This window comes from Lissotriton vulgaris, unplaced genomic scaffold (assembly GCF_964263255.1).
Source record: "Lissotriton vulgaris unplaced genomic scaffold, aLisVul1.2 SCAFFOLD_1708, whole genome shotgun sequence".
Lineage (NCBI taxonomy): Eukaryota > Metazoa > Chordata > Amphibia > Caudata > Salamandridae > Lissotriton > Lissotriton vulgaris.
Window position 1 is genome coordinate 250,177 of NW_028242080.1, and position 26,881 is coordinate 277,057.

A 26,881-nucleotide genomic window follows, 5' to 3' on the forward strand; every position below is an offset into this window, starting at 1 on the left:
CAAGTAGGCAAAAGGATTGCTGTACCCATAAAAAAAGCACTTCAGGATCAATGGAGAATTATCTAGATGTGCCGACTCTGCCAAATTGAAAATATAAGCCAAGGGCCCTACAATGTACAATAATTTATCCAGCCACGTGAACGAGGCCTTGTGCCCCCGTTTTGCACAGGTCCTTGCCAAAATTTGAAAAAAAGTGAGAAGGTTAGGGTCTATAGTCGGGGTGAGAGAATTTTTGGAACGAAGGTAAGGATGAGGGCTTTCTGACTTCAGTTTAGCTCTTGTTTGTTTATCAAGTGGCAGACATAATCTGAAAGCCACATACTCTCCCACATGTTCAGTCGGATACTACTTGGTTGAATTAGGGTGATGAATCAGACAAGAATCAAACATAGGAGCACCCTCTGACTCCAATACCAACTTGGCTTTAAAAGGGTCATGTGTGGGAGAAGCCAACTTAGGTTTTTGAAGGATAGGAGCAGAATAGGGTCAAGGATGCCCCGTCGTTGTTCTAAATCAGAATCTAAATCACCCATGTGTCAGGGATCCAGTATCAGGGATATGGGCAATGACAATGGGTCTAGCAGCACAAAAATGCAACCCTGGGTCCAGAATGAGAATGGCGTGTGGGGGAGTACCTTTTAAATGACAGTATCCCTCACCCATCAGTAGGTGGCATGGTTCATCATTGCGTTACCTCCTCGCACTGAGAACCTATTCCCAGTGCGGGCTACAACCTCCTCACTGAAAGAGAGGAGCTCAGGGATGTTATATGGTGTGGCCAAGAGGTCCCTTCCTGGGTGCACTGTACCAGCGATAAGGAGCCATCCATAAGGATTTGAATGCCAGCTATAATGTGTGCTCAGAGGGTAAGGCGCCATTAGCTCACCTGCCAATACAGGCAAGACACTGACCAGCAGAACTTACGAATGGTTAAATACCCATTAGCTGGTTGTATGCTTTCTTAAACACCTACTAAAGCTTGATATGTGTGGTTCCTTCACTTTAATTGGCATGTTATGGTCCTGAAGAAAGCCACAACACCTCTACGGAGGGTACAAAGGCTGAAACATGTCGACCAGTAAACGTCTATGACAGGTTGAATCCTCCTGCTATAGCCCACTTCTTTTAATCCTGACCTCTAGTTGTCCTATTAAAGGTTGTTGCCACACACCAGGGAGTTAGTTTTAGCTCACTTTCACACACACCCCTTTCACTCCCTCCACACCTGTCTCATCTAAATGTTTTAGAATACCACTTGGCCATACCATAAAGCATCCCTTAGCTCCTACCTCTCAATGAGGGGGTTGTAGCCCGCACTGTGACCCAATGATGAAGCATGCCACCTACGAATGGGTGAGGGGAACCGTCCATTAAAAGGGACTCACCCACACTCCATTCTCATTCTAGACCCAAAGTTGCATTTTTGTGCTGCTAGATTACATTAGAGGGTCGTCGTCCCCCGCTGGTCTATAAATCTCCTTAGGCCTCTCTTGTGAATACTCCATTGACAAGGGGTGACGAAATATGTTCACAAAGTAGAAGTAAACTAGATCATAAACGTACAACCAGTAAACACTGGTAATCACTGTACTTAGCATCAGCCTGTGCCATAAACGACATTATGCACAGTATCCCACAAGTCTAAATACCTTAGACCCTAACCTCCTAAGTATAACTCACATTAGGAGCGTAAATCACAGAGAACATAATCTCACTAGCATAAATCATAATATGCCAATCAACCTCATAATCATGAACCATATTTAGAGGTATAAAACACGATGCGTAAAACAGTACATTTCCTAGCAACAAAATCGCATTCAGCACATAAATCACATTAGGGCCTGGCGCCCTATAAATCTACCAGCCCTCAGGCCAACTGGCCATCTCAGAAAGGGGCTCAGTTGCCCTATGTCCACAAAGTCAGGCTGCTGCCTAGGCAGCGAAAGTCAGGGGTGCGCAATCTGCGCAAACCTAAATGTAGCAGCTGCCCACTACTTGCTGGGCAGCTGAGAACCATAATATGCAGCCTAAATGATGCAGCTGGCACTAATTGCTGCGCAGCTGTAAATATCAAGATGTGGGCAGGGGCTCTCACAGGCCCTTGAAATAACTGTGCCTAACGTTGGAGCCATCTGGGCTCTGAAAACATGCCCCCCAATGACCTGCGGGGAAAGAACACTGCCTTTAAAATAAATATAACCCATCTAGGCTCTGAAAACAACGTATGCACATGCTGGAGCCACACAGGGCTATGTAAATAAATAATACACATGTGGGCGTCATCTGGCTCTGAAAACAAATATGCACTCTGTTGGAGCCACGGAGGCTCTGGAATAATGAGGCCAATAATGAAGGAAAGAACACAGGCACTTCTGGCCCCCACTGGACCTTCCAAATACCTTTGCCCCAGGTGGGAGCCACAGGATCCTGAAATAGTCATGCCCCCCAAGCGTTGCAGCGTCCCGCAACTGCGGTGCCGCTGTGAAGAGCAGCCCCACACTGGGGCACTGAAATAAGGGTCACAGGCCCCTCTGGATCCTTTAAACAATTATGGCCACAACGGTGGAGCGGCCCGCTCGCTAGCGGGATCGCTCAGGGTCTGTGCCTCGACCGGCACCACCCTGCCCCCCTCGAGCCCTCGCTCACCGGCTCTGGGGGCAGGACTCAGGTGTCCTCTCGCCTCTCGGCGAGACGGGGAGCATCTCTGCACGCTCCTTCACCCAGGCCCCCTCCTGGGACCTGGGGCTTGCACGTGGCGCCTGTGAGGCTCCCGGCTCCCCCTCAGCAGGTCCCAGCATGTGGTGGGCTCCCGCCTGGGTCCTCCGGCAGCACTGCTCTTCCGCACCTTGAGCAGGCCCTGCCCTCATCACCACCAGGTTCGCCTGACTTCCAGTTTTGCAGCGGGCAGCGGTGGAGATTTCTTCTTCGGCAGTAAGAGGGGTAGGGTAGGCTCCCTCGAGAATAAAGATAAAGTTAGCATGCGGGGTGGGCACCCGCTAGAACTCAAATAAGCGGGATGGGCACCCACATCAATTAAAAAAATTAACACGATGACGTAATGCTCAATGCAACCACAAATAAGCGGGGTGGGCAACCGCGTTGCAGGCGTCACAGGGGAATCCCTGATCTAGGGATTCCCTCTCTCTCTTTCAGCAGTGCGGCACTGCGCAGCCCCAGCTCCTCTTCCTGGGGAAATTCAGAGGACACAGGACACAGCGCTCCCAGGGCGCTGGAAAGGCTGCTTAAAGAGTCCTGAAGGTCCTGGGAATAATTCAAGTAAAGCAGAAGGGTCCCTAGAAGTTCTCCAGGCATCCAGGGGCAGGGCAGGGTCCAGGGAGGCAAGCCTTCCCCTGAGCCCCAGCAGCAGCATGCCCCTGGTAGATTCAAGTCCAGAACAAGAACATTTTTCATGGGGTCACAGCCCCTTCTTATACCACCAAATCCTTTGTCTCAAAGGTGCAGGCAAGGGGAGAACCAGATACAACTGGTTAAGGAGCAGTTTGTTTTGCTCAGCTCCCTTCTCAATTCACAGGACAGGCCAGGGACATCAGACACACCACAGGGGGTGGAGCCAGCATTGTGGATGGAAGGCACAGTCCTATTCAGGTCCCAGGCGCAACTCTTCCCTCCCATCTACATGCAGACCTCCCTATTAACCACCGGGCAGACCCATCCTGGCTCCTGGAGCCAAGCACACCAGCCAGGTCCTGTCAATCACAAGACAGACATGCAATTCACATCTCAGAGCACACAGAAATGCCAACTTCTAAAAGTGGCACTTCTCCACTAGTCACAATAAATCTGCACACACCATTGCGCAGCATTTAATCTCAAGAGTTCACACATACTAAACTCCCCCTGCACTCCTCTCATATCAGAAATTACCATGGACACACATTTCCCCCATGCATTCCTATGGGAGGGCAGTCCAATCTCACCACATGCACTCAGAGAGCGCACGCACTTTACAGTGGGCCACAGTGCTAAAGGCCACTAATCACTACCATCCAGGGTTTCCTCTAACCCGCGCGGCTGGGCGCCCGCACACCTTTAAGGCACCGAGCGCGCAGTGTCCCCTCTGAAGCGCGCACACTTTCTCGCAGCCGCCCGCTTTTAAAACGCGAGCGGCGAAAAATGGCAATTTACTGGTTGCCAGAGGCATTGGTGAAAGTATTCCTGTTAATCACAGTGCCCGTCATGCGCTGCAATTAACAGGAATATTATCACAATGGCCCACAATCAGCACCCAGCTGCACTCTATTTAGAATTGTCTTGAGGCTAGTGTCCCTTCACCAAGGCCAGTAAATGCTCAAAAGCAGGTGGGTACATTACCACCGAACAGCGAGCTCAGTTGTGAGAGGCTGAATACTAAAATATACAATTCTCTGGCAGTCTTCATTTTTTGTGTCACACACTTAACGACTGCAGCATGTTTCATACACTCCAGGAATAGACAAACATAAAAAAGAAAACTGTCAGTTCTTTAAATCCCCCAGCGAACCCACATAGGTCAAAGCTAGCCCCGGTCGGCGCGCCTACACCTACGCAGCCAGTGGCACAGATCACACAAGCAGGCTGTCACAGAGCTTTACCAGGCTCTGCTGACTGTAACGCAGCTGTGTCACTGTTAAAAGTAATTTGCTGGACCAGCATCACAATCTCAGTCATGATCTCAGCAGCCCAAAGCAAGATTATTACTGGTAAAGTACTGGTACTAGTAAATCTGTTGAGCAACTCGTTAGTTGCTGAAAAGGCGCAGACTGACTGCGGAACTTCAGCTGCATTAGAGGTAGCTGACGAGCGCGTGTTAAGTGATTTTATAATTTACAAAAGCCCATTTTTATTATTCGAAGTAGCAGAGTGAGAGCTAGCTCACTGCAGCGACTAACTCGCTTTACTTACTTCAGAAACGCCGGGCGCGATTAAGACTCTCGGGCTCAGCAGCAACTGCACAACGGTGTGCTCTGGGCCGCTGAGCTCGCTGGGTTGGGTAATTTTTCATGTAAAATTTACCGAGGTGCCACTGGCTGCAGCCTCCCACAACTCATTCCCCAGAACTGCAGCCACTTGCTCGCACCTCCGTTCTCTCCGGATGTGATGTCAGCCATCATTTAATTCGGCGCCACTCAAATCGTATTGTTACACTGTACCAGCTAGACCTGCAAAGCAGCTCAACCAGCCCCCAAGCCTGCCAGGAGCAGCGCTCATGGAGCAGCGCGCATGGCACACTCCACTCCAGCTTTAGTTTCAATCCAAATTATTAGTGCATGATTAGCAGCCAGCTTTAGGATTTGAGAGCCAACAGGCCCTATACTTATGCTTGACTTTGCATTAAAGTGCGGTGATGCGGACCACCACACTGAAATGCGTTAGTCTAATGCCTGATGGGTGATACTTGGCAGGCCTGCATGTAAATCCAGATGACCCATACTGAATGCAGAAAAAGCTCAAAACGAATGTCTTCAAAAAGCACTATATGCTCACTTCATCAAACTCCTAAGTGAATTAACGTCATTCAATTCACAGAGCCAGATAGAGTTATAGCACCTACATTCAAGATGAGGAAGCGGAGGGTAATGTGTGAAATGAAGGTTTGTCAAATGGTTCCAGTAAGACACGTAGGAGTAAACACCATGGCCCACATGCATCATTGTGACATTTTGCACTTCCTAATTTGCGAAAAATAAGGAATCGCAAATTAAGAAGTGCAAAATGCTATGCATCATTATTTTCGGTATTCATTTGTGATTCGGTAAAAATCGCAATTTTTACCGAATCCCAAATGAATACCGAATTCTTAAGTTAATTTTCGCAATTCCCATTGATTCCTATGGGCCAAAAGGCCCATAGGAGTCAATGGGAATTGCGAGTGGCACTTAGAAAATTTCATGGGTGCAGGGGGGGGTCCAAAGGACCCCCCCATGCACCTCTGAAATGTATTTTTCGCATCATGTTTCACACACACATGTCCTAAGGACATGTGTGTGTGAAACATGAATGTTGAAAAAAAAACATTTTAAGCATTTTAAACACTTTTTCCAAATTTACCGAGTGGTTCAACCACTCGGTAAATTTGGAACCCTAATTGCGAATTTCCACTTGTCAAAGTAATGATGCATTGCTTTTAAGAAGTCGCACATCTGCGACTTCTTAAAAGCACCCGCAATTTTAGAACTCGCAACAATGTTACGAATTCTAAAATTGCTTCATGCATCCCAAAAAGCACTTTTGCATTCGCAAACGGTCGATTTTAAGTAATCGCACCGTTTGCGACTACAAAAATGCTTGATGCATGTGGGCCCATGTTACAGCGGCGCATGTAGAAGAATCAGAGAGCTGCGTAAATTGTCAGCTACGCATTTCTCTAAAAGCTCCATGTGGTGTGCATCCGAAAGACATTGCCTTTCCTTCATCCCCTCGGTTGTTTTGTTTAAAAGTTCAAAAGACATAAATAATAAGTTAGTGCTTTTATTGCCATATGATTCATAAGAAAAAGCCAAAAGTAATCATTCCACAAGATTAGAACCAATACCCCCTTACATTTAAATGATTTACTCCCAAAACCGTCAGCTGGGAGTAAAAGAGAGATGGCTGGGCCCCTCATGCCCTTGGACTTAGGGGCCATTAACTTAAAACCTTTCCCTAGCCAAGCCTTTCTAGGTCTCGCCTATAGACAGCCTTTAGCTGTTGTCGAAGACGTATTGTGAACACAGGGGTTGGCTAAAAGCAAACTGAAATACCCCCGCCAATTCAATCGGTACCTCAAATACCATCAGGAGAGTGAAGCTAGTAAGGTCTGTCCTCCCTAGAAGAGGTCTTTCATCCCTCCTATCTATTAATCTCTCCACCCTTTAAGCCTTTCATCCAGCGTCCCTTTCACCTGTCTATTCATGCTCCCATCCGTCTGTCTTTCATCTAATTCATCCATCCTTCCTTTACCATTTCATCCATCATTTCACCCAACTTTTATCAATCATCCAGACTTTCACCCTTCCCTCCAGGTTTCCATCCATCTATCCAAACATTCATCCTTCAATCCATTCTTACGTGCACCCACCCATGCAAATATAACTTTACTCTTCCATCTCTCAAACCTTTCACCTTTGTATCCATACTTTTATTGACCTGTCCTTCTTGTCGCAGATTTTTCCTTCTTTTCATATTTCCTATATTTCATTCTTCCTTTCTGCCCTTCCTTTCTCTTTCCCTCTATTTTCCTAATTCTTTCTCCATCTATTACGGTTTCTACCGAAAAGAAATACAGCAAGTTTTTAGATAGTGCAAACTCCACCCAAAAGTATTGGAGCGCTTTGCATGATTTATTATTATATGTTTTTTTGTATGCATGGGGAGATTAATTAATTTGCCCAGAATCACAGGATGTTAGGCTGACCCGAGACTAAAAACCCATCTCCTAAATCGAAAGCTCGAGCATTAGCCACAACCCCAACCACAAGAGCGGAAGCATTTTCAATATTATATACAATTTGATGTAAAAACAACCATTGACAAAGCCAATAGTCTTGGCTTGGTGTAGGTGTAATGTTACTTGTATTATATATCTGTATGCAATGACAGAAGAAGCAAAATATCAGTAGGGTGGCACACTATGCGATGCACATATTTTTAGTGTAATTGCTTTTAAGCCACACCCTTAACTACAACGGTTACGCTCCTTTGAAAGATCACCGAGTATTTTTATCCCACTCAAAGTCTTGGTCTACACACGCGGTTAGGTTCTTGGCGCACATAGCCTTGGCTGCAGCGCACACAGACCGTACTCTGCCGCACACAGAGAAAAATAATTAGAGGGAACATTGCTACCATCATGTCAGAGCTCAAGGTAAAAAGTTCAGGGGTGAACCTGCCAAAAAGGGCCAAGTCCAACACAACCCCCTTCCAGCTAAAACGCAGGGCAGACCAATCACCACTGTGATGGGCTTCCCTGCTTGGGGCGATGGAACACGTACGCGAGCCCTCACTGCAGGGACACCCTCCGGTTCTACGCCACGTGGTTCCAATACTTATCTTGACTGCCAGCAGCAAGAAAAGAGGGCTGTTGGCAGTCAAGCTGAGTATTGTGTGCCTATTGGTTGTTATTGTTACTGCGTTGTTTCTTCCCATTGGCTGGTAGTCCCATGCCTTATGGGAATTGTAGCTTCTAAATCTTGACTGCTGCTATTCAAATTGAAGCAAGAATAGAATGTATAATAGGAGCCTCTGGTCTTGAAATAAAATTTACTCTGCCAAGTCTGGCAGGCAGTGATTCTAGAACAGTTATCGGAGTAGGGGAGTTGCTCATCAACATTATCTTTCTAAAGCTATTAGAACTAGAGAATAGTCCGATTGCTGATTAAAGAACGACTGTACCAGATATGCCAAAGCCTGCCAGAAGAAAAGTCTGAGAGAGTAGTGGTCTCCAGAAGTGCATTTTCATAATAGGTTTTAAACATGGGGTGGTAGGATATTGACATTTATAGAGTGCACATTCTTCAGTGAACCCCTCTTTATGCAGTTACGTCACCGAAAAAAATAACTACTAGCTGTCAGTTGAGTTCTGATCGGGTAATAGCAAGATTTTAATGACTTTTCACAACTGATGATGGTAATTATTAATGATAGACCACAGGAACTTCAGTGTCTGAAAGCGAATTCGCACTATCCACCTCTAAGAAAACGTGTTATTTCTCAACCTCCACCCCTCATTCATCAGTGAAAATATTTGAAATGAAAAATTGTTTCAGTCTTTTGAGATGAGAGTGTCCCCTCTTGAAATACTTCTGCACACGAAGAAAATTGATTCAGTCTCACAGCAGAGTCTTTCTCGCTCTGCTATTGCCACTGGAATATAAACAAAAGGAATATGTCTGTTGGAGGTGGAGGAACTCTTCTCATTAAAGGCTATCCAGTCCCCCTTCAGTCTGCACACAAAAGACCAATAATGCCACAGCAAGAGAAAAGTTTTCCTGCTCTTGGTTTACAATATTCCCCATTCTGAAACATTTATTTATATCAGAATTAATGAGCATTCTAGGGGGCAGATTTAAGAGCCCCTTGCGACACTTTTACGCTGCTGTTGCGTCACTTTTGTGGCGCAGCGGCGGTGTAAACAATGCGCCATGTTGCGACACGATGCGTCACGTTTGTAAAGCCCTGCACCACATGAAACCTGCTTCAGGTTTCATGTGGGCGTTCTGTCGCAGGGTGGGCGTTCCCTCGTAGGAAAGCCCCGTAAAACTGACGCAGTGAAATCTACAAGATTTCACGGAGTCAGTTTTACGACACTGCTGCGTCAAATCCTTACGCCTGCTTCAAGCAGGCGTAAGGAGTGACGCACCATGTTATGTATAGGTGGCCCCTGTGTATTGGAGGAGTTGCGTCGCGCTTGCGACGCGACTCCAACAATGCGCCGCCCATACGCCACAAGATGCGTCACGCATTTGCTCTTCCTTGCACCATGTTGCGCCGCATTGTAAATGCGGTGCATCTGTGGTGGCGCAAGGAGGGAATTGCGTGACACATCAGTTCTGGCGCATCCCTGCTGATTTGCAGAGATGCGCCAGAACTTATAAATATACCCCTTAGTGCTTTGCCAGAAGTAAAGGCACCAAGAACACAGTGTTTTTGTAAAATAGTAAACCACAAGTAGGCGTATTGTTCCAGGCACATTCTGCTATTAGTAGTAGTGTGCCCAGGATAGGCAACGCACCCTGCCCTTCTTGTTGCAGGAGGAAAGAGCCAAGCATGCAGATACTGTGCCAGATATGCAGTGTTGTGGCTTTTGCCCGCCAGGTCTCAGGGGTACTGGACTGCTTCTTGCTGACAGAATACCAGCATGCTGTTCCTTTCATTTATGAAGATTGGTTATTTTGGAAGCAGATGAGGAATACGACTCACAGAATGCACTCATTTGTTAAATGGAAGCCTAGGACTGGAACAACTGTGTCTTGCTGACATGAAACAATAAGACAACCTAATTCGTATCACCTAAAAACACAGGCAAAGTCATCAAAGGACAGATCCTTTTCAACTGTGAGCACCTGCTGAACAACACCCTTGTCTAACGGACTCCTCCTCTGCCCCTGCTTCCTAGATCTGGTTGAAACTTGCACATATGAGGGTGAGTATAATAATTGCTGACTCCTGTGGTGTGAAAGTGAGTCAAAATCAGGCTGCCACTCATCAACCCACTCACCCATTCCCCTGTCAAGTGAATTGTGATACATGCATATCCATAGGTAATCTCTGCATGTGAGGATGTGCTATCTATTTGTTTGTAAAGCAATCGAGAATGTGTGGTCACCTAATAGTAGATTGGTGATTTGTTTATGTATTTTAGAGTATACCTTAAAACATATTTCATTGTTACCCTAATTTGTTGATTGCTTTCACTGTTTAAAGCACTCAGTTTGATAAGCATGACATATTTAACACCCTACTTATAACAAACGACTGAAGCTCTCTGTAGATGGAATTGAATAACCAGGAGCTGACTTTTAACCAGTAGCTGAGGGCAGATTAATGGTACAGTAGTATTGGGAGTTAGCATGTCTTCTACACACAATGAACTATATTGCTAACAGTAGGAAATCTGAATGAATACGTTAGAAGAAAAAGTAATTTAACAAAGAATACATTAAAGGCACTATGTGGAATGAACCAGGAAACAAACTTAAAATATACAAAGTTATTCTCATTTATAACCCTTGATAAATAGGGAGGTAAACTCCAATGGTGGAAACAACGCTCTGCCTCTGTCGATTATGCTTCTAATGTAGCAATTAAAAAGGAAGTATAACTTGCAGTAAGACTGATTTGTCAAATGTTTTATTGATTTTACATCCAGCCTCAGCAGTTTGCCGGAGGTAATGTGTCATAGTTGTTGCTTGCTGTTATGTAGTTTTAGTACATACAGGGAAACTGCACCACGAAAGCAAACTTCCTACTAAACTTATTTTATGGGTCATTATACAGCTCTGTCCATACCCCCTGCAATCCAAAGCCTAAAGCTCAATATGCACATAAACAGTAATATCTGCTTTCTTAAAAGACAACAGACAAGAGAACTTAATTTTCAATCAGCAATCTGTATAGTAAGTAACATTACTTCCTGCCTTCTCCCTATTTCAATTAACTCTTCAGGGTGTCCAATTGCACGTATGTCCCCAACAAAGGGCTGTTACATATAAGGGTATTGTCTGTTTGGGCCAGGAAGGTCCTTGGGCCAGATCCCGTTTTCCACTGAAACTCACAAGGTAAGATATAATCATGTGCCTCACCCTGCATCCCATACTGCCAATCACACGATCACATTCAGACCTAGAGAACCCAGATATTCATATAGGATTTACATAACACACAGACCCAGTCACATGCCACATACCATCAAACTGCAAATCACACATTTCAACTCCTGTTCATTAACACTTGCTCTGCAATACTACATTAACCAGACACACCAGTGTACTCCATGCACCTCATCACTTATACCAGGCTTAACACACACTTCATCACAGAAACAAGTCTCACCCCAACAACGTCATAAACCCTAGACATACTTCTTTCCACAGACTGCAGACAATAAAGGAGGAGGCATCACTGTCCTTCATAAGTCCAGCGGGTCCTGCGACCTTTTAAAGTAAGTAGCACTCAACTCCATGGAGCTGCTGACATGCCATTTCTCACTCACCGCAACTCAGACCACCACTTTCCATTTCATCTACAGAATATGGACTGCATTGATGAATTCTTGAAACTCCTTGCCACCTTGTCCATGGCCTCACTTCCCTCTTGGGTGCATTCAACAACCTAGACAACACAAGCTCAAAAAAGAGACAACCTGCTCAACCACATCGGCACATTAACTTGGTACAGCATGTCACATAATCAACCCACTCCAAAGGCTACATCCTTTACCTTTTCTCCTCTACATAACCAGCAATCAGTGAAATCCACCCATGACCCTAGAATGGATCTACCTCTTCACTATCCCTATCTCCCTGCTAAGCATCCTACCAAAAAACTAAGGGCAACCCAAAAGAGTAGACCAAATCTTCAGAGACTTCTCAGTGGACAATTGGACAACCTAATGCTTGAACTCACCTCTCATCCTATCAACTGCATATCCGATGCAAACAATGAAGAAATCAATAATCCTTCTCAGGGTTCTCACTGATACTAAGTCCTTTTAAGCCAACAAAGAAGAAATTGACACAGAAGCTGAAATATAAAAGAGCATTTTTATTAACCTCAAATGAGTGGGACTACGTCACACAGAAGCCTTAGCAACTGAATGAGGCAGTCTGAGGAGTACAGAAAACTGGGGCTTTATATATACTTAGGGTTACATAGTAAGCATAAATGCAAGGGACAGTCCTGGCTTATGTAAGCATGCAAAATGACTAAGTTGGGCATACAAGATCTACTTGCTCAACAAAGTGGGAGGAGAGTTACTTCTCCATACAGCAGCAAAAATAGCCTGACAGTTATACTAGAGAAGCAGGTGCATTCTACTAGCTAGGCCCTTCTGGGCATGTGCGAAAGTAGAAGATGCTAAGTATAGTTTGTCACTAGGCAGATTTCAAGAGCAGTTAACACTGAGGGAGGACAGTGTCCCTGCCATATTTGACAGCTTCCGCACACTATCGGGACTCACTATCAGTGAACCCAAGTCGTACGGGTTTTTCTTCTCGGCCACTGGAGCGGAAGCCCATCTGCCCTTTGCGCCACACACTTTCCAAGTGGCGGAGACCACCTTCCGCTACCTCGGAATACAGATATATAGAGAGGCAAGGAAGCTATTAGATGGCAATCTGGGGAGGGCACTAACGGCGCTGAAGTCACAAGTGCAATTTTGGACTGCGCTGCCGCTTTCGGTGGCGGGCAGGGTGACCATTACTAAGATGGTGGTTCTACCCCGCCTTTTATACTACTTCACAAGCTTGCCACTGTTGGTCCCTGCATCCATGTTCAAAACACTTAACACACTGCTGACAGAGCTGAATTGGGGCTCTGGGAGGCGACGTATTAGCTTAAATAAATGGCAGCTCCCCACAGAGGCAGGTGGCATGGGAGTTCCGAATCTCCGGGCATATAACTTCGCCTGCCAACTGCAATGGTTGGCTTATTGGCTGGCGGGGCGCAACCTGCACGAAATTGGCATGTCGGAGATGGAGTGGAACAAGGGTAGTGTACACACCCTGCTGCTACCGAAAGCAGAAGTCCCGAGATCGTCGCCCCCCCCCCTGCTCCGACTAGCGATTGATTACTGGAAAAGGGTGGTGAGATACATGTCCAGCACGTCCTCTTATGCCCCCACGATACCGCTATTAGGACGTCCAGTAGGATTGGGAACACTATCGAACCCACTGCTTACGGAGTGGCACGATTCGGGTATAACACAGATTGGGGATCTGTTTGTAGATGGCAGGATTATGGCATTCGAAGACTTCCGAAATGCACACCACACGTCGGGAAGATTATTCCCACTGCACGCAGGGGTAAAACGCTATGTCACTCAGGTATGGTCACCGGAGGGGGTAGAACCACCCACGAACCCACTACTCATAATGCAGTACCTGATGGGATCAGGAAGCCACTTGACTAGATGGATAACACACAGTATAAGAGAGGGCAGGGCTACCTCATTGCAACCTTTACCAGACAAATGGGAACATGATATTGGAAGGCCAGTCAGGGACAAGGAGTGGGATCGGATTCTCAAATACCCTAAGAAGGTGTTGAGAAACCTGAAATTCAAATTCATACAGCTAATGATCCTATATAGGGCATACCTGACACCCCACCGCCTACACACAATGTTCCCCAACACGACTGATGCATGTCCCCGATGCAGTGTGGAGGATTTACGTCTAGTACACATGTTATGGACGTGCCCAAAATTAGGGTACTTCTGGACTACAGTACAAGAGGACTTGGCCAGACTAGTCCTCGCCAAACCATACACCACACCGGAGTACACCATACTAGGGCTGGGCCCTACAGAACGAAAAAAGAGCGTAGGCACACGCTTCACTGACCTAGCCCTGATTCTCGCGAAACGCACCATAACCATGAAGTGGAAATCGCCTAGGCCACCAGATCCTGAGACATGGAGGGCGGAGGTGATATGCTGGGGAAAGGCTGAAAGCACGACATTGCAGCGCGAGGAGCGCAGGGGACTCAGGAAAACCCCCATATCACTGGATTGGAACATGTTGCTGGGGTCATTTGAGACAGGTGAAGATGTAGAGTCTGACCATGCTATAGATCTTGGACAACAGGTCTGATAGTTTTTATATGGAATAAAGTGGCCTTTATTGGACTTGGCCCAACCAAGACACAAACATTATAAATACCTCTGGGTGCACGAGATGAATACAATACATGGAAGGTATTATGTATAGTCCTTGTAAGGTTACAGCAGGTCCACAATAAGTAATGTGCATATATAGAAGGGGCTAGGAACCATGAGTGATCACAATGTGAAATATGTACGTGCCAAGGGTGGGAGGGGAGGGGGGTATTGTGTTGGGAACGTTTCTGAATGCCAAAAAATGAAAATGGTTCCATCCTGAATGACATGACGATTATATGTGCGTACGCAAAGAGTAATTTACAAATATGCTAACATGTCATGACTGTTTTGAAATTATCCTGTCAATAAAAAGATTTTTTTTAAAAACACTGAGGGAGGACAGAGCACATTGCGAGCACATGGCAAACAAAATGGCTGCCAGAAATACAAAATGGCTTTCACAAAGCGGATAAGATAACTTCTAAATACAGGATTGCTTCAGCTAAATGCTAACCCATTGCTGTCAATTTACAACAACACCCTTTTGAACAATTTACAGACAATTTTGGAAAACTATATGAACATCAATGCCCCAATTAAAATGTAAAAAGATTAAAGCCAGAGCCTTGAGCATCACAGTAGTCTGAAGACCTTGCTGACAATATGTGATGCATCTGCAGACAGAAAAGAAAATGAAAGAAAAACAGAAATCTTCAATAGCTTACAATACTGAAGTCCCCACCAAGCAATAAGATGACATATCAGTACACCATCTAACGCAAAGCAGTATACCAACATCATCAATGTAGCCCTCAACATGAGCAGAATATTTTTTGAGACAATCAAGCACTGCATCAGTCCTCTACCGGACAAAACTATTCCTAAATCTATAGATAGTTTAAGGCCATCAAGCTCCTTTTCAGTGAAAAAATACAGAAGATCCAACAGGACATCAGCAAGATCAAGCCTGCTTCATCTCTGACACCTACTCCTTCCCATAGAACACTTTGTTTGAAGATAATGTCTTACCCTCATCCTTCTCCAAAGCTCTCTCTGGGGATTCCCTCTCACCCCTAATCACCATTGTCAATGCCACCCTCACTCAAGGCACCTTCCCAGAATCTATCAAGACAGGCCAGATCCTATCACTGCTACAGAAACATAAACAAGACCCTCATGACCATGCCAACTACCAGCCCTTCACTCACCTATCATTCATCTGCAAGATCATTGAAAAAGCAATCTATGTTCAACTCCAAGATTACATTAATACTAACTATCTCCTGCACAACTATCAATCTGCTTCCGATCACACTGAAGCACAGCAGCTGCTACCTTACACATTGCAGATGATGCCCTTCTGACCACAGAGGAAGATAATCCCCTGCTGTCTGATATTGCCAGACCTCTCAACTGCCTTTGGCACAGTCTACTATACCACCACCATACTCACCCTGAAGTGTCATATGGGATTTACCTTCAATGTCCTACATTTGCTATCCTCCTATCTTTCCACTTTCCAATCAGCACCAGCTTGTTTACTTGAGAACCTCCAGGTTCCAAAATATCCTTTTAATCTGTGGAGTGCAAAAGGATTCTATACTTTCTCCTGTCGTCTTCAATGTCTACATGGAGTCACATGATGATCTACTCACAGATAACAGCATCAAGATTCCCTAATATGTGATGATTTATAACTCTGCTTAAAAATTCTCCTGTGCCTCAGACACCCAATACCTAAAATATTCCTTGCACATCATCCAGACCTGGATGTCCAGCAACTATTTGAAGTTCGACCCAATCAAGATAAAATTCCTGTTATAGGCCAAGAACAATAGACAAGATAAAGTACAAACCTGGCTCAAGCGCATGTACTTTGATTGCTTCAAATCCGAAATTTAATTGAATGCTTAGTCACTTGGATTTACTCTGGATCCAAATCTCACCTTCAAGAAGCAAATTGCCAAAAAACAAAGAGGGCCTGGTACCAGCTCTTCTCACTACCAGGCAAGGAGTCTAAATGAATACAGGTAAAAGGAATTAATAGGAATGAATTAACAGTCCACTTGGTATAAGCTGTTGTGAGAAGTTGGCCTGATATATGATGTTTCCAATTCTGGAACCACCCTGTATCAGTCCAAACAATCCCTTATGGTGTCTGGTTGTAAGTCAACCTTATTAGACACGCTATCTTAAGGGTAGCATTGACTAAGCAGCCTTAAAGACTTAACTCAAGAGGTCGTGTTAAGCGAGCTATTTTACCAATCACAGTCCTGTAATATCAAATGAAAGGACACCACACAAGTATATATTATAAAAATATATGTATTTATTTCTAAAATAATCCCCAGTACTCTTTATGAGCAAAGGGGCACAAGCGTTAAATCAAAAGCACAGTATAACATACAAAGTTGCACAATTATGGATGAGGGCGGGTGGCCACTCAAACCATATATTAAAAAAGTGGTATAAGAGATACCAATTGAACAGTGGTTAGGCCTAGGGCCTAGGGAATCGCTGGGAGCAGTCTGAACTAGCAATGCTGAAGTCGGGAAAAGCCCACAAGATTCGGGTACAGCGCTTAAAGCGCGGCTTGCACCAATGCAATGTCAATGGTGCGTAAAAGTTACACAAATAGAGTTTAAGAATACTTCCGCTGAACCTAGAAGGACCAAACTTTAGACACAGACCCTAGAGGTATGTACCAGTCTGGGAACACCGGCGTTGCAATGTTACCTCACCCACAGGAAGCGGGTGCATAGGGTCGAAGTGGCGTCGGGTTTTGTCACGCAGGTTCTTGGTGCTTGAAGCTGAAGATGCTGCAGGCGATGTGAAGGAGAAGTGTCCGGTGTGATCCAAGGGTGGATCAGAGACGTAAAGTACCTGAAAGCAGAGGGGACAGAATTTGGGTCACTCAGCAGTGACCAGGGTGGAACCAGGACGGAACCAGGCAATGTCGGGCGCAATCAGGTGGTTGTCGAGGAGCTTCTCTCCGCTGTCACGTGGGCTCTGGGGCATCTGCGATGTCCAGGAGCAGGTCACGATCTGTCCCACGCAGGCTCTCACCGTCGGCACAGTCGGCTTCAAGATTGGAGCAAACAACACTTGGCAAGAGCAATCCACGCAGGACCGGAAGATTGCTTCTCACTCGGACCAGGAGGGTCAGAGCGGGGGCTCCTTTTCAGAGGAGCTGGTGCAAGTCTGGAGCAACCAGAATAGCAAGTCGGTTGTAGGTTTTCGTCGGCACAGGGGCCACAAGCCAGCTGGCAAGTGACCAGGCCAATGCGCTGAGCCAAAGAAAGCAGAAGGGCCCCACGCAGCACTCGTCAAGTGTAGAGGGGTGAGCTTCGGTTCAAGAGTGGCTCAGGGTTGGGGCTTCTCAAACCCCAGTGTACAGCTTCAAGGGTCACTTGTGGGCTGCACAGTCAGCGTCTCGTGGTCTTTTCAAGATGGCATGCCCCACGCTTCCGGTCGCCTCCACGGGTCTCAGCTCTGCAGGGACTGTGGATCGGGCTGTAAGAAGGCAGGCAAGCTTGATCTCGTCAATCTCTGTTGCTCGAGTTCTGGCAGGAACTGCAGCAAAGCAGACGTCGAGGTGCTGGATGGTGCCTGTTTGCACAGGGTGGTCAATCCTTGACCACAAGGGAGATTCTTCAGTCTTCTACGTTGAGTAGGATGTCGAAGGGTCCAGAGTTTTGTTTCAAATGTTTCATCAGGATAATCTGAGTGCGTTGGCACTTCTCCCATTCTTATACCAATCTAGGGGGCTGGATTACCTGCTAGGTCCCCTCCTATGGGTGGGACCCAGGAAGGGGGTGGATACACCCCTTTCCTTTGATCCAGGCCGTGCTGGGACTGGGGCTGGTGTGCCCCAGAACCGGTTTGGCCGGATTATGCAAGGGGCAGCCTTGTGCTCCCCAGGCAGCTGGTTTCTTTCAAACCTCCCTGCTACAATCCACTATCTCCTGTCTGGGGTGGTGTGACACCTCCCTGTGACAGGAAATCCTTTGTCCAGGCCTTCTCGGCTGAGTTTCGGTCAGCTGCAGGAGGTCAGACTCGTGTCTGTGGCAGAAGCATCCATTTTGTGGCTCTGAGGCTCTTTTTAAAATCAACCGTGTCTTTGCAACGTAACATGTCGTCTCCCTCTAGAGGGGTGGAATGCTACCCCCGTCGCCAGGACTGGCGAGGGGGTAGTATTCCAAATCGTATGACACCTTACACGACATGTTTTGATAAAGCCAAACCAAAGTTACCATATAACCGGGAGGATTATAAGGCACTTAAGAGTATATGGTATGGCATTATCCCGGAACAGCTTAGGGAATTGGTCCAGACAGCTGCAGACAGGCTCAGCTCATGCTAGAGCACCATCTCACATAAAACCAAGCACTCTGCCTCCAGGATTGTTAAGGCCTGCCATAGGAGTGACTGATAGGTATATATGTGTCCAGATAGGTTTAGATATAGGTAGACTATATCTAAGCAAGGGATGATTACACCACCTTGCCCCAGCTGAGTGATCAGCCAGTTGTGTCAATTTTAGATAGCCAGCCAGGGGTGGCAAAAGATATTCTGCAGCCCCTGGTAGGCCTTGGATGCACCTATGCCCTGGGCACCTATAGTGGTCTGTACAGGGGCTGATAAGGTGACCCAAGCAAATCTGGTTATGCACCTAGGGTACATGGAATCCATTTTACAGAGAGAGCAGATAGCCTGGGGCCCTGATTAGCAGGGAACCAGGCCAACTAAGTCGAAAACCAGCTAAACACAAGGCAAAAAATCTGGGGTAACCATAGTCAGATAGCCACCTTCCTACAGCTGTATATTAAAAACATTCATAATTTGCCAGCCTCGGTGTAGCCTTATCGTCCATAGAAAAGTAATTCATAGCATGATTGGGATATTTTGAGGAAATATGGTGGAATAAAGAGTTGTAGACTGACTCACAAATTAGGCCCATCTAAAAGGTTTTAGAACTCAAATGTAACAGACTCGCAGGTGAGGCTTTTGCTGAATTCCTTGCTGACAGTATACACTGTTGCAAGCAAAGTGAAGGAACATACACTATTAATATGTCACCCAAATCATATTTCTCAGTTCATAAATGATATTTCACCCAAAGTTCAGGTAAAACCTATTTGTCAATTCATTAAAAGTAGGTTTGTGGAGCTATTGACAAATGTTGTACTTTTACTGGGGACAGCTGCACTTTCACTACTAATGGCCTAAGCTGCTCCTAGGCATATGATGTGCTCACAATACTTTTCCTGGCTGCAGCAAAATATTTGCCAGAATGGACACAAGGATTCCAGTATGAATCATATAATGACAGTTGGAGTAAACCTTATTAGTCAAAATCATTGAATGTAATTTCTGTGCCTGAGCTCTGCCTTTATGCTAGGTCTGGAGTACATCTGTCAAGTTATTTGTTTTACTCAACCAGTGCTTAATGTGTAAAAAGTAAGTGCCAGGGCCCTTCTCAGAATACCATCGCAGTTTACACCACCCATTGCCCCTGCCAGCACTGACAATTCCAGTACCCACACATCTACTAATCATTGCACTCCTACAAATGTTACAATTGACTATTCCAGGCCACCAAAGCTAAAAGAATGGTCTTGGGGTGGGAGGTGATTTTTGATTTTTAATATATATTAAATTATTAAACACTTTGTTGTTGTGTTAACGTGAAAATTAGGCAAACAGAGCCACCATGTGGTAGGCTGTCATAAGTGTCAGGGCGTAGCACTGGCAAACAATGGCTCAAATCAAGCACTGAGGCCCACATGCATCAATATGGGCTTTTGAGATTTCTAATTTGCGAAAAATAGCGATTCGCAAATTAGAAATCGCAAAAGCCTATGCATGAATATTTTTGCATTTTTAATGCAATTCGGTAAAAATCTCTATTTTTACCGAATCGCATAAAAAATGCGATTTTCAAATTGCGAATTCGCAATTCCCATTCATTCCTATGGGCTGAAATGCCCATAGGAATGAATGGGAATTGCGAATTCGCAATTTGAAATCGCAATTCAACAAAGCATTTCAAGGGTGGAGAGGGGGGTCCAAATGACCCCCCCATGCACCCATGAAATGCACTTTTACCTATAAGTTACATACACAGATGTCCTAAGGACATGTGTGTCTGTAATTTAACAGTTTAAAAAATGCATTTTTGTGCATTTTTAAACAATTTCGCAAATTACCACGAGGTTCAACTTCGTGGTAATTTGCACTTGCAATTTCAAATTTCGCAATTTGAAATCAAATGATGCATAGCATTTTAGAAATCGCAAAATTGCGATTTCTGAAATGCTATCGCAATTTTAGAAATCGCAAAAAAGTTGCGTTTTCTAAAAAAGCATGATGCATCTCAAAAAGCATTTTTGGAATCGCAAACGGACGATTTTAAGGAATCGCACCGTTTGCGACTCCAAGAATGCTTGATGCATGTGGGCCTAAGTCCATGACTTCCCTATGACAAATGTAGCAGGACAAGTAGCTTCTGGGATCATTCCGAGACAGCGAAGTCCCAGACCAATTTAAAAAAATGTCCAGTATTTGGCTTGCATGACATTTTCATAGAAAGCATTTTGCACATTCAGCATTCAACTTGGTGATGGGATTATGACAATAGAGTACACTTTGACTAGGGGTTGACTAACTCCTCACCATGAAGCAGCAGGTGCTAGGCACTGTAGGGGTTAAGTGCTTAATCAGTGTGACAAACCTATACACCTACCTTTAATCAGACCTACAATCACTGTCACCAAACACGTATGTGTTCATATATATATTGCCTGTGTCCGGTTTTTGCATACGTAAACATAGAACACAGTATAAGGCAGACAACTAGCTTATCATTTACTTACAAAGATGTTTTACGTGTTTGTTTTTGCAGCTTATGTATGAACCTTTTTGGGGTTTCTGGAATAAGAAATGTAAAGGAACTAAAACAGGATCGACCAAACCTGAAGATTGTGATAAGGATCGCAGATGATGAAGAAGTGCTGCTTTATGCAGAAGAGAAAGTACAGCGTCTGCTGTCTAATGGATGGAAGCAATATAATACCGATTGGCTTGTTCAACTATTCGACAGAGTGATGACAGATTTAAAGGATGATGATGATGATGAGCTAAGTCATGCGAAAGATGCAGCGAAAACAGAAAGAATTGAGATATTAAAAGAGAACATCTCAGAATTACTCAAACAAATAAAACAAAGTGAGATAAAAAAAAAAGTCGGACTGAGATTCTAACAAGCAAGGGGATTTCATCTCATTTGAATATGAGTGTTTATGTGTAACCCTTTGGGCATAATTACTCTGAACAAATTACAATAAGTATATACATTTTCTTTAATTGGGGATGCAACTCCCAAAGAGTAATGACTTTGATATAAGTGGATAGGGTTTATAGCTATTACCACAATTACATGATAGATGATTTAGAGCTACTGCTGTTGTATGAAATTATGGTGTGTTCGTTGTGTGATTATAAGAACCTTCTATATATCAGTATGCCCACTGGGGCTTCATTCTTTTTAGATTTCTTTTTTCTATTTAATTTATTTTTCTATTGTTATGTTGCAATTCAATTAATTATTATAAGATCATAATATGTCTATTTGGACATGCAATCTAACAATGCTGGCAGATCATTAACAAGGAAACCTGACTTTCACACAGGATGCGACTTCACTGTAAGGAATTTCTGGAATACAAATAATTATTTAATTTTGTTTTAGTGTGATGTATTTCTATGTATACATGTATACTTTAATGTTGAAGTGCCTCTATCTTGATTACTTCAATTACCTTAGTCACAGTGTTTGAAATAGTAGTATGTTGTATATTACACTAGTCACGACAAAAGGTTTTATTTTAAGTGAGGCAGAATTACTGACTTGTCAAAAGGGCACAACACCAAAATATAAAAAGTAGGCCTATTAGCTTTATCAAGGGTAGAGCATATAGATATATATAAAGCAGATCTATCATGTTTGTAAAAATATCAACAATAATTATAAACAAATAAATGTTTCATTAAGTCATACAGTGCAATGTTTAATAAAGGTGATTATCTTAAACAATGTTTAATAAAGTTTTATTTAAAAAAAGTCTCAGAGTCTTTCTTTTAACATTTTTAAGCCCTCAAAATGCAATCATTTATATAATCACAGGAGGGCCATGCACTCCAGCTGAAAGGAATAGAGCTCCAGCTAAGTGTCCTTTAAACATATGATAAGCTCTCCTGGAGTTCTGGATTTAATGATTGAGAAGACTTACTGTTCCTTATTTTTTAAATGTTGCTGGGGGCTGCTGCACTTCCTGCAGCCCTCAACAGCATTTAAAAAAATGCTTGATGGTGTCCTTGCTCCTGCTTAAAATTTAAATAAAAAGCTCTCACAGGGCATTATGGAGCTCTCCATGTCAGAGCATTTAATAATAATATTTATAGTTTTAAAAAAAAAGTATGTTTGGGTGTCCCAGTGCCCACTCAGGACACCCACTTTTTTTTGTTTGGGGTTGAGAGGGGAGCCCCAGGGCCCCCACGATTCCACTGGCATTTGCTAGTGGCCCCATGTGCAGCAGCAGGCAATTTTTCCTTCCTATTTTTAATTAACTGGGGTGCTTCGGGGCCAACCGGGGCACCCCACAAAATTCTTGTTAGGGGCCATTGGGAAACCCCATTACCCCCACAACCTTTGGCGGATCCTCTCATGGGACCCAACCTTGTTTAACTTTTCTGTGGATGCCCCGGAATGGGGTCCGTGGGGGAACCGCAATACCCGATGTTCCAGCCGGCTCCTTAGGCAGCACCATACTAGGAGCCAACCCATTCTTTTGCTTCCGCCCAGACCAGAGAAGCATTTTTCACTTCTCCCCCTGGGCAGGAACTGCACCATAGTGCACAACATTTCTGGGGATGGTGTCCCTGGAGCCAGTGCACAACTCAGGTAGGGGGGCCTGAGGCTCCCTCACTAACATTCAACTGACCCCTGGGGCCCAACAGTGGGTCAGGAGGGGGCCACATGTCCCCACCCCTCTATTTTAGTAATGGCACCAGTGGATGAAGTCCCCGGGGCTCAACAACCCAGGTTTGGGGATGAGGCCTTGTACCAGTTTCCCCAAAAAACAAAATGTTGCCATCCCTTCAGGCCATGGCCCCATCCCATTTCCTTTTTAAATGAATGGCGGGAGACTGCCATTTCTTTTATCAGATCCCATATCCTCCATGTCTGTTTTGGCTTCATGAGGGGTGTCTCTCTGGACCCTCCCACCAGGCCTGGGGACCTATAGCTTTCTTTTGTTTACTGTAAACTTGGACAGGGGACTGAGTTTCTGAGTCCTAAGAGGGTTGCAGCCACATCTTTCTTGGTGTGGTGTCAGCCAATTAGATCTCATTTTGAGATCTGTGAGCTCCGCAGATTCTCTAAACCTACTGAACGTATTTACACCAAATCACAAAAAGCTTGCTTTCTGGACCAAGATCCAGCTTTCTGCCAAATTTGGTGTGATTCCGTTCATATGTTTTGGAAGTAGCTGTGTCTAGTTTTTCTATGCAAAATCAAATGGGCAAAATGCATTTTGGGAATTCCCCTTTTTAGGTCTCGACCTAAAGCATTGCTTTAGCAATGCATGTTTGTCAAGATTATAGTAAGCGGTCGGAAAAGTCTATCTAGCTGCGGATCACTTACAGTTCATGTGAGACAGACGCGTGCACGTCGCCAGCCACTTCCCACACCATTTGTTATCTGAGCCTCAGCATCAGACTTCAAAGGAAGTCGCTCCCCGCTCCCCCCATCAGACTTCAAAGGAAGCCGCTCCCACACCACGAAATGCCGAGAGCTTGTTTTCTTTTTTTTTTCATTTTGCGGCCGATTTTCGTTTCACGGCCCACAATGCTTGTGATCCAACCGGTTAGTTGGGCTGCTTCCAAAGTTGTTTTTCATCCTTACAAGTGTGACAGTTTGCTCATTCAAGCCGCCCAACACTAAGAATGGCTTGGGCGACAGATATTAGGCCTTTTCAATGTATATATTAAGTAATATACAACTGCTGTTATACCGATTTCTAAATTAGACCGACAGCCCCACCATGTGTCAGACTGCCATACCTGCCCTTGTTGAATATTAAGTGCAGTGCCGGCGGGAGTGTTAACATGCCTTCTATAATCTTTGCAGTTGAGCTCCGGTTATAGTGGTGTGGTGTAAACTGGTGTGCGTGGGTGTTTCATTAAAGTGCACATTTACTTTACTCAGTATTCTTCTAACCACACTTTGACTACAACTGCAGGATTCCACAACCAACTGGAGGCGCTCCATGCTTCTGCAACCAGCGAGATCGCAGGGAGGTGAAAGCTGAATGCTGTATTCTGCCTTGAACTTATGGACCATTTCGGTAAGAGGTGCACTAGGCAGACAACCTCTTTTCTGTTCCTTCGATAAGCACAGGTTCTGCTTTGCCCCCTACTTAACGTTGGAAGGGGGATGCTACAATTTGTTGTCTTGCGTAACTGCTCCCAGCACACTTGAGAAGCTCCTGACATCTGCGGCAGCACTGAGGAGCCTCTAGCCACCTGTAGCCACCAACTTATCAATGTACAGCCACATTAGATGTAGGTTTTCTTTTGGGGAAAAGACTGATTGGAGTGTTTTCGTTAAACAAATTCACCTGTATCAATGTGCAAATGTTACTAAACATGTCTGAATTCACTAACAATAGAATGAATATCACGAAGAATGTTTTGGTTTAAAAAGATTTTTTTACTCCGGGTCACAGTGAACATAACAACTTTTTTGCACCCGCTTAAGTCGTCTCACAGAATCTTTTCTGGTAAAATACCCATTTAGTGTGGAAACCCACCACCACAGGTTTGCAATGCTTCCAATCAGTCCAGTAATAAATACGAAAAAAAGTTTAGGCTTTTATAACATTTAATGGAGGCAATGAATGGAAACTCATTTTATTCACACAAGAAAACTGCACCTACATCTTCCAATGTAGAAATCTTGGCAGTAGAACAGTAGAACAGCAAAGAATGCCGGCCAGAATTTTGCTTCACTTTTGCGCAGCAACTGAGCGGTTAATAACGGCAGGTTTCATAAGGACGGCAGTAAATTCCTACGTAACAGCTGAAATCGCCTAAGGTTCCCAGTGCAATAATGACTTTACATCTGCAGATATCGATTTCTGCCATTGTTTAATGTTCATTTAAAACACTCCCCAATGTGTTGTTTTTTGCCTTTTCTCTATTATAATAGTTCGCACTTTTCCCGAGACGGCGGGCGCGTGGAAGGGAAATGCACTTGAGGATGCTGGGAGCTTCGCCGGGGATCAGACGTAGCAGATGTGCACGAAAACAGCCCAGAATGCTTACGACACAAATGCCTCTGGAGCTATCAACAGCTGCTTCAGAGTCTGTCCCAGAATATCAGTCCATAAAGTTGAAACTGCTCCTCTAGGCAGTCTTTATTTTACTACATCAAAAAACGCAACCCCTCCTGCCCCCACATTAACCAAACATCGCGGATGTCTGTAGGTCTGCCTTATAACAGAAAGTGCTCTTTCAGCTAATGGTGAAAGTCACTTAATCTCGTCATACATGCACTTTGTCACTGATCACACACAGACCTGCTTTTGGCGACACCCATTTCGCGGCTAGATTGTGCTCGTGCCCCCCAGTTCCTGGGCTCTTGTTTTTAAAATGGGCACAAAAAATCAAGTTCTCCTTTGTTCCACGTCTCACCTTAACTACAGCGGGCATACACAAATGTACTTAACACCCTAAAAAATTAAATAACATCTACAATACAAAAAAATCATTGCACACTTTACTCCAAAAACACATTGTCAAATATTTTCTATGTGTTTCAGGGTGTACTACGCCAAACCATTCTGTATAGATCAAACCATGCTTGTAATGTAATGATGTGTAGGAGGCTAACATTAAGCCAGTGTTAAATATTGGCCACTCCCCTGTAACATCATTTTTAGGTCTCGCCTAATATATCCCGTAGGGATAATAGGCGAGATTCTAGTAAACGGTCCGAAAAGTCTACCCAGCTGCGGATCGCATACAGTTCATGTGAGCTAGGCGCGTGCACATCGCACATCTCACACCCACACCATTGTCAGCCACATCCCACACCATTTGTCTGAGCCTCGGCATCAGACTCCAAAGGAAGCTGCTCCCCAGCTCCCCCACGCCACCCCCATCATACTTCAAAGAAGCCTCTCCCGCGCCATGCAATGCTCTAGCGGTGCAAACTGCTGTCAACTATTTTTCCATTTAATGCATTAACTTGTTTTCGTTGCAGACTTTCAAACTTTCTCTTTGGCACACACATTACCAGCCGTCAGTGCACACTTTCACCAGGCATACACCACCATCTGTCAGTGCTCACTTCCACCAGGAACACACACCACTAGCCATTAGCGCACGCTTGCTCTAGACACACACACCACCAGCCATCATGACCAGTCACTTTCGCCAGGCATACACACCACCAGCTGTCAGTGTACACTTTCACCAGGCACACACCTCCGGCCGTTGGTTCCACCCCAGGCATACACA

At 44.8% G+C, this 26,881-nt stretch overlaps 1 protein-coding gene across 1 annotated transcript in view; it reads left to right on the plus strand.

Annotated features, from left to right (window-relative positions):
- The window catches only part of LOC147669070 (NACHT, LRR and PYD domains-containing protein 1 homolog), a 210,103-nt gene extending 187,729 nt beyond the window's left edge, over positions 1–22,374 (plus strand). Inside the window, exon 5 of the mRNA XM_086948248.1 lies at positions 21,204–22,374. Within this exon, the coding sequence (XP_086804374.1) occupies positions 21,204–21,561 (358 nt within the window). The 3' untranslated portion in view covers positions 21,562–22,374. The remainder of the gene's footprint in view (positions 1–21,203) is intronic.
- Positions 22,375–26,881: the final 4,507 nt, after the last annotated feature.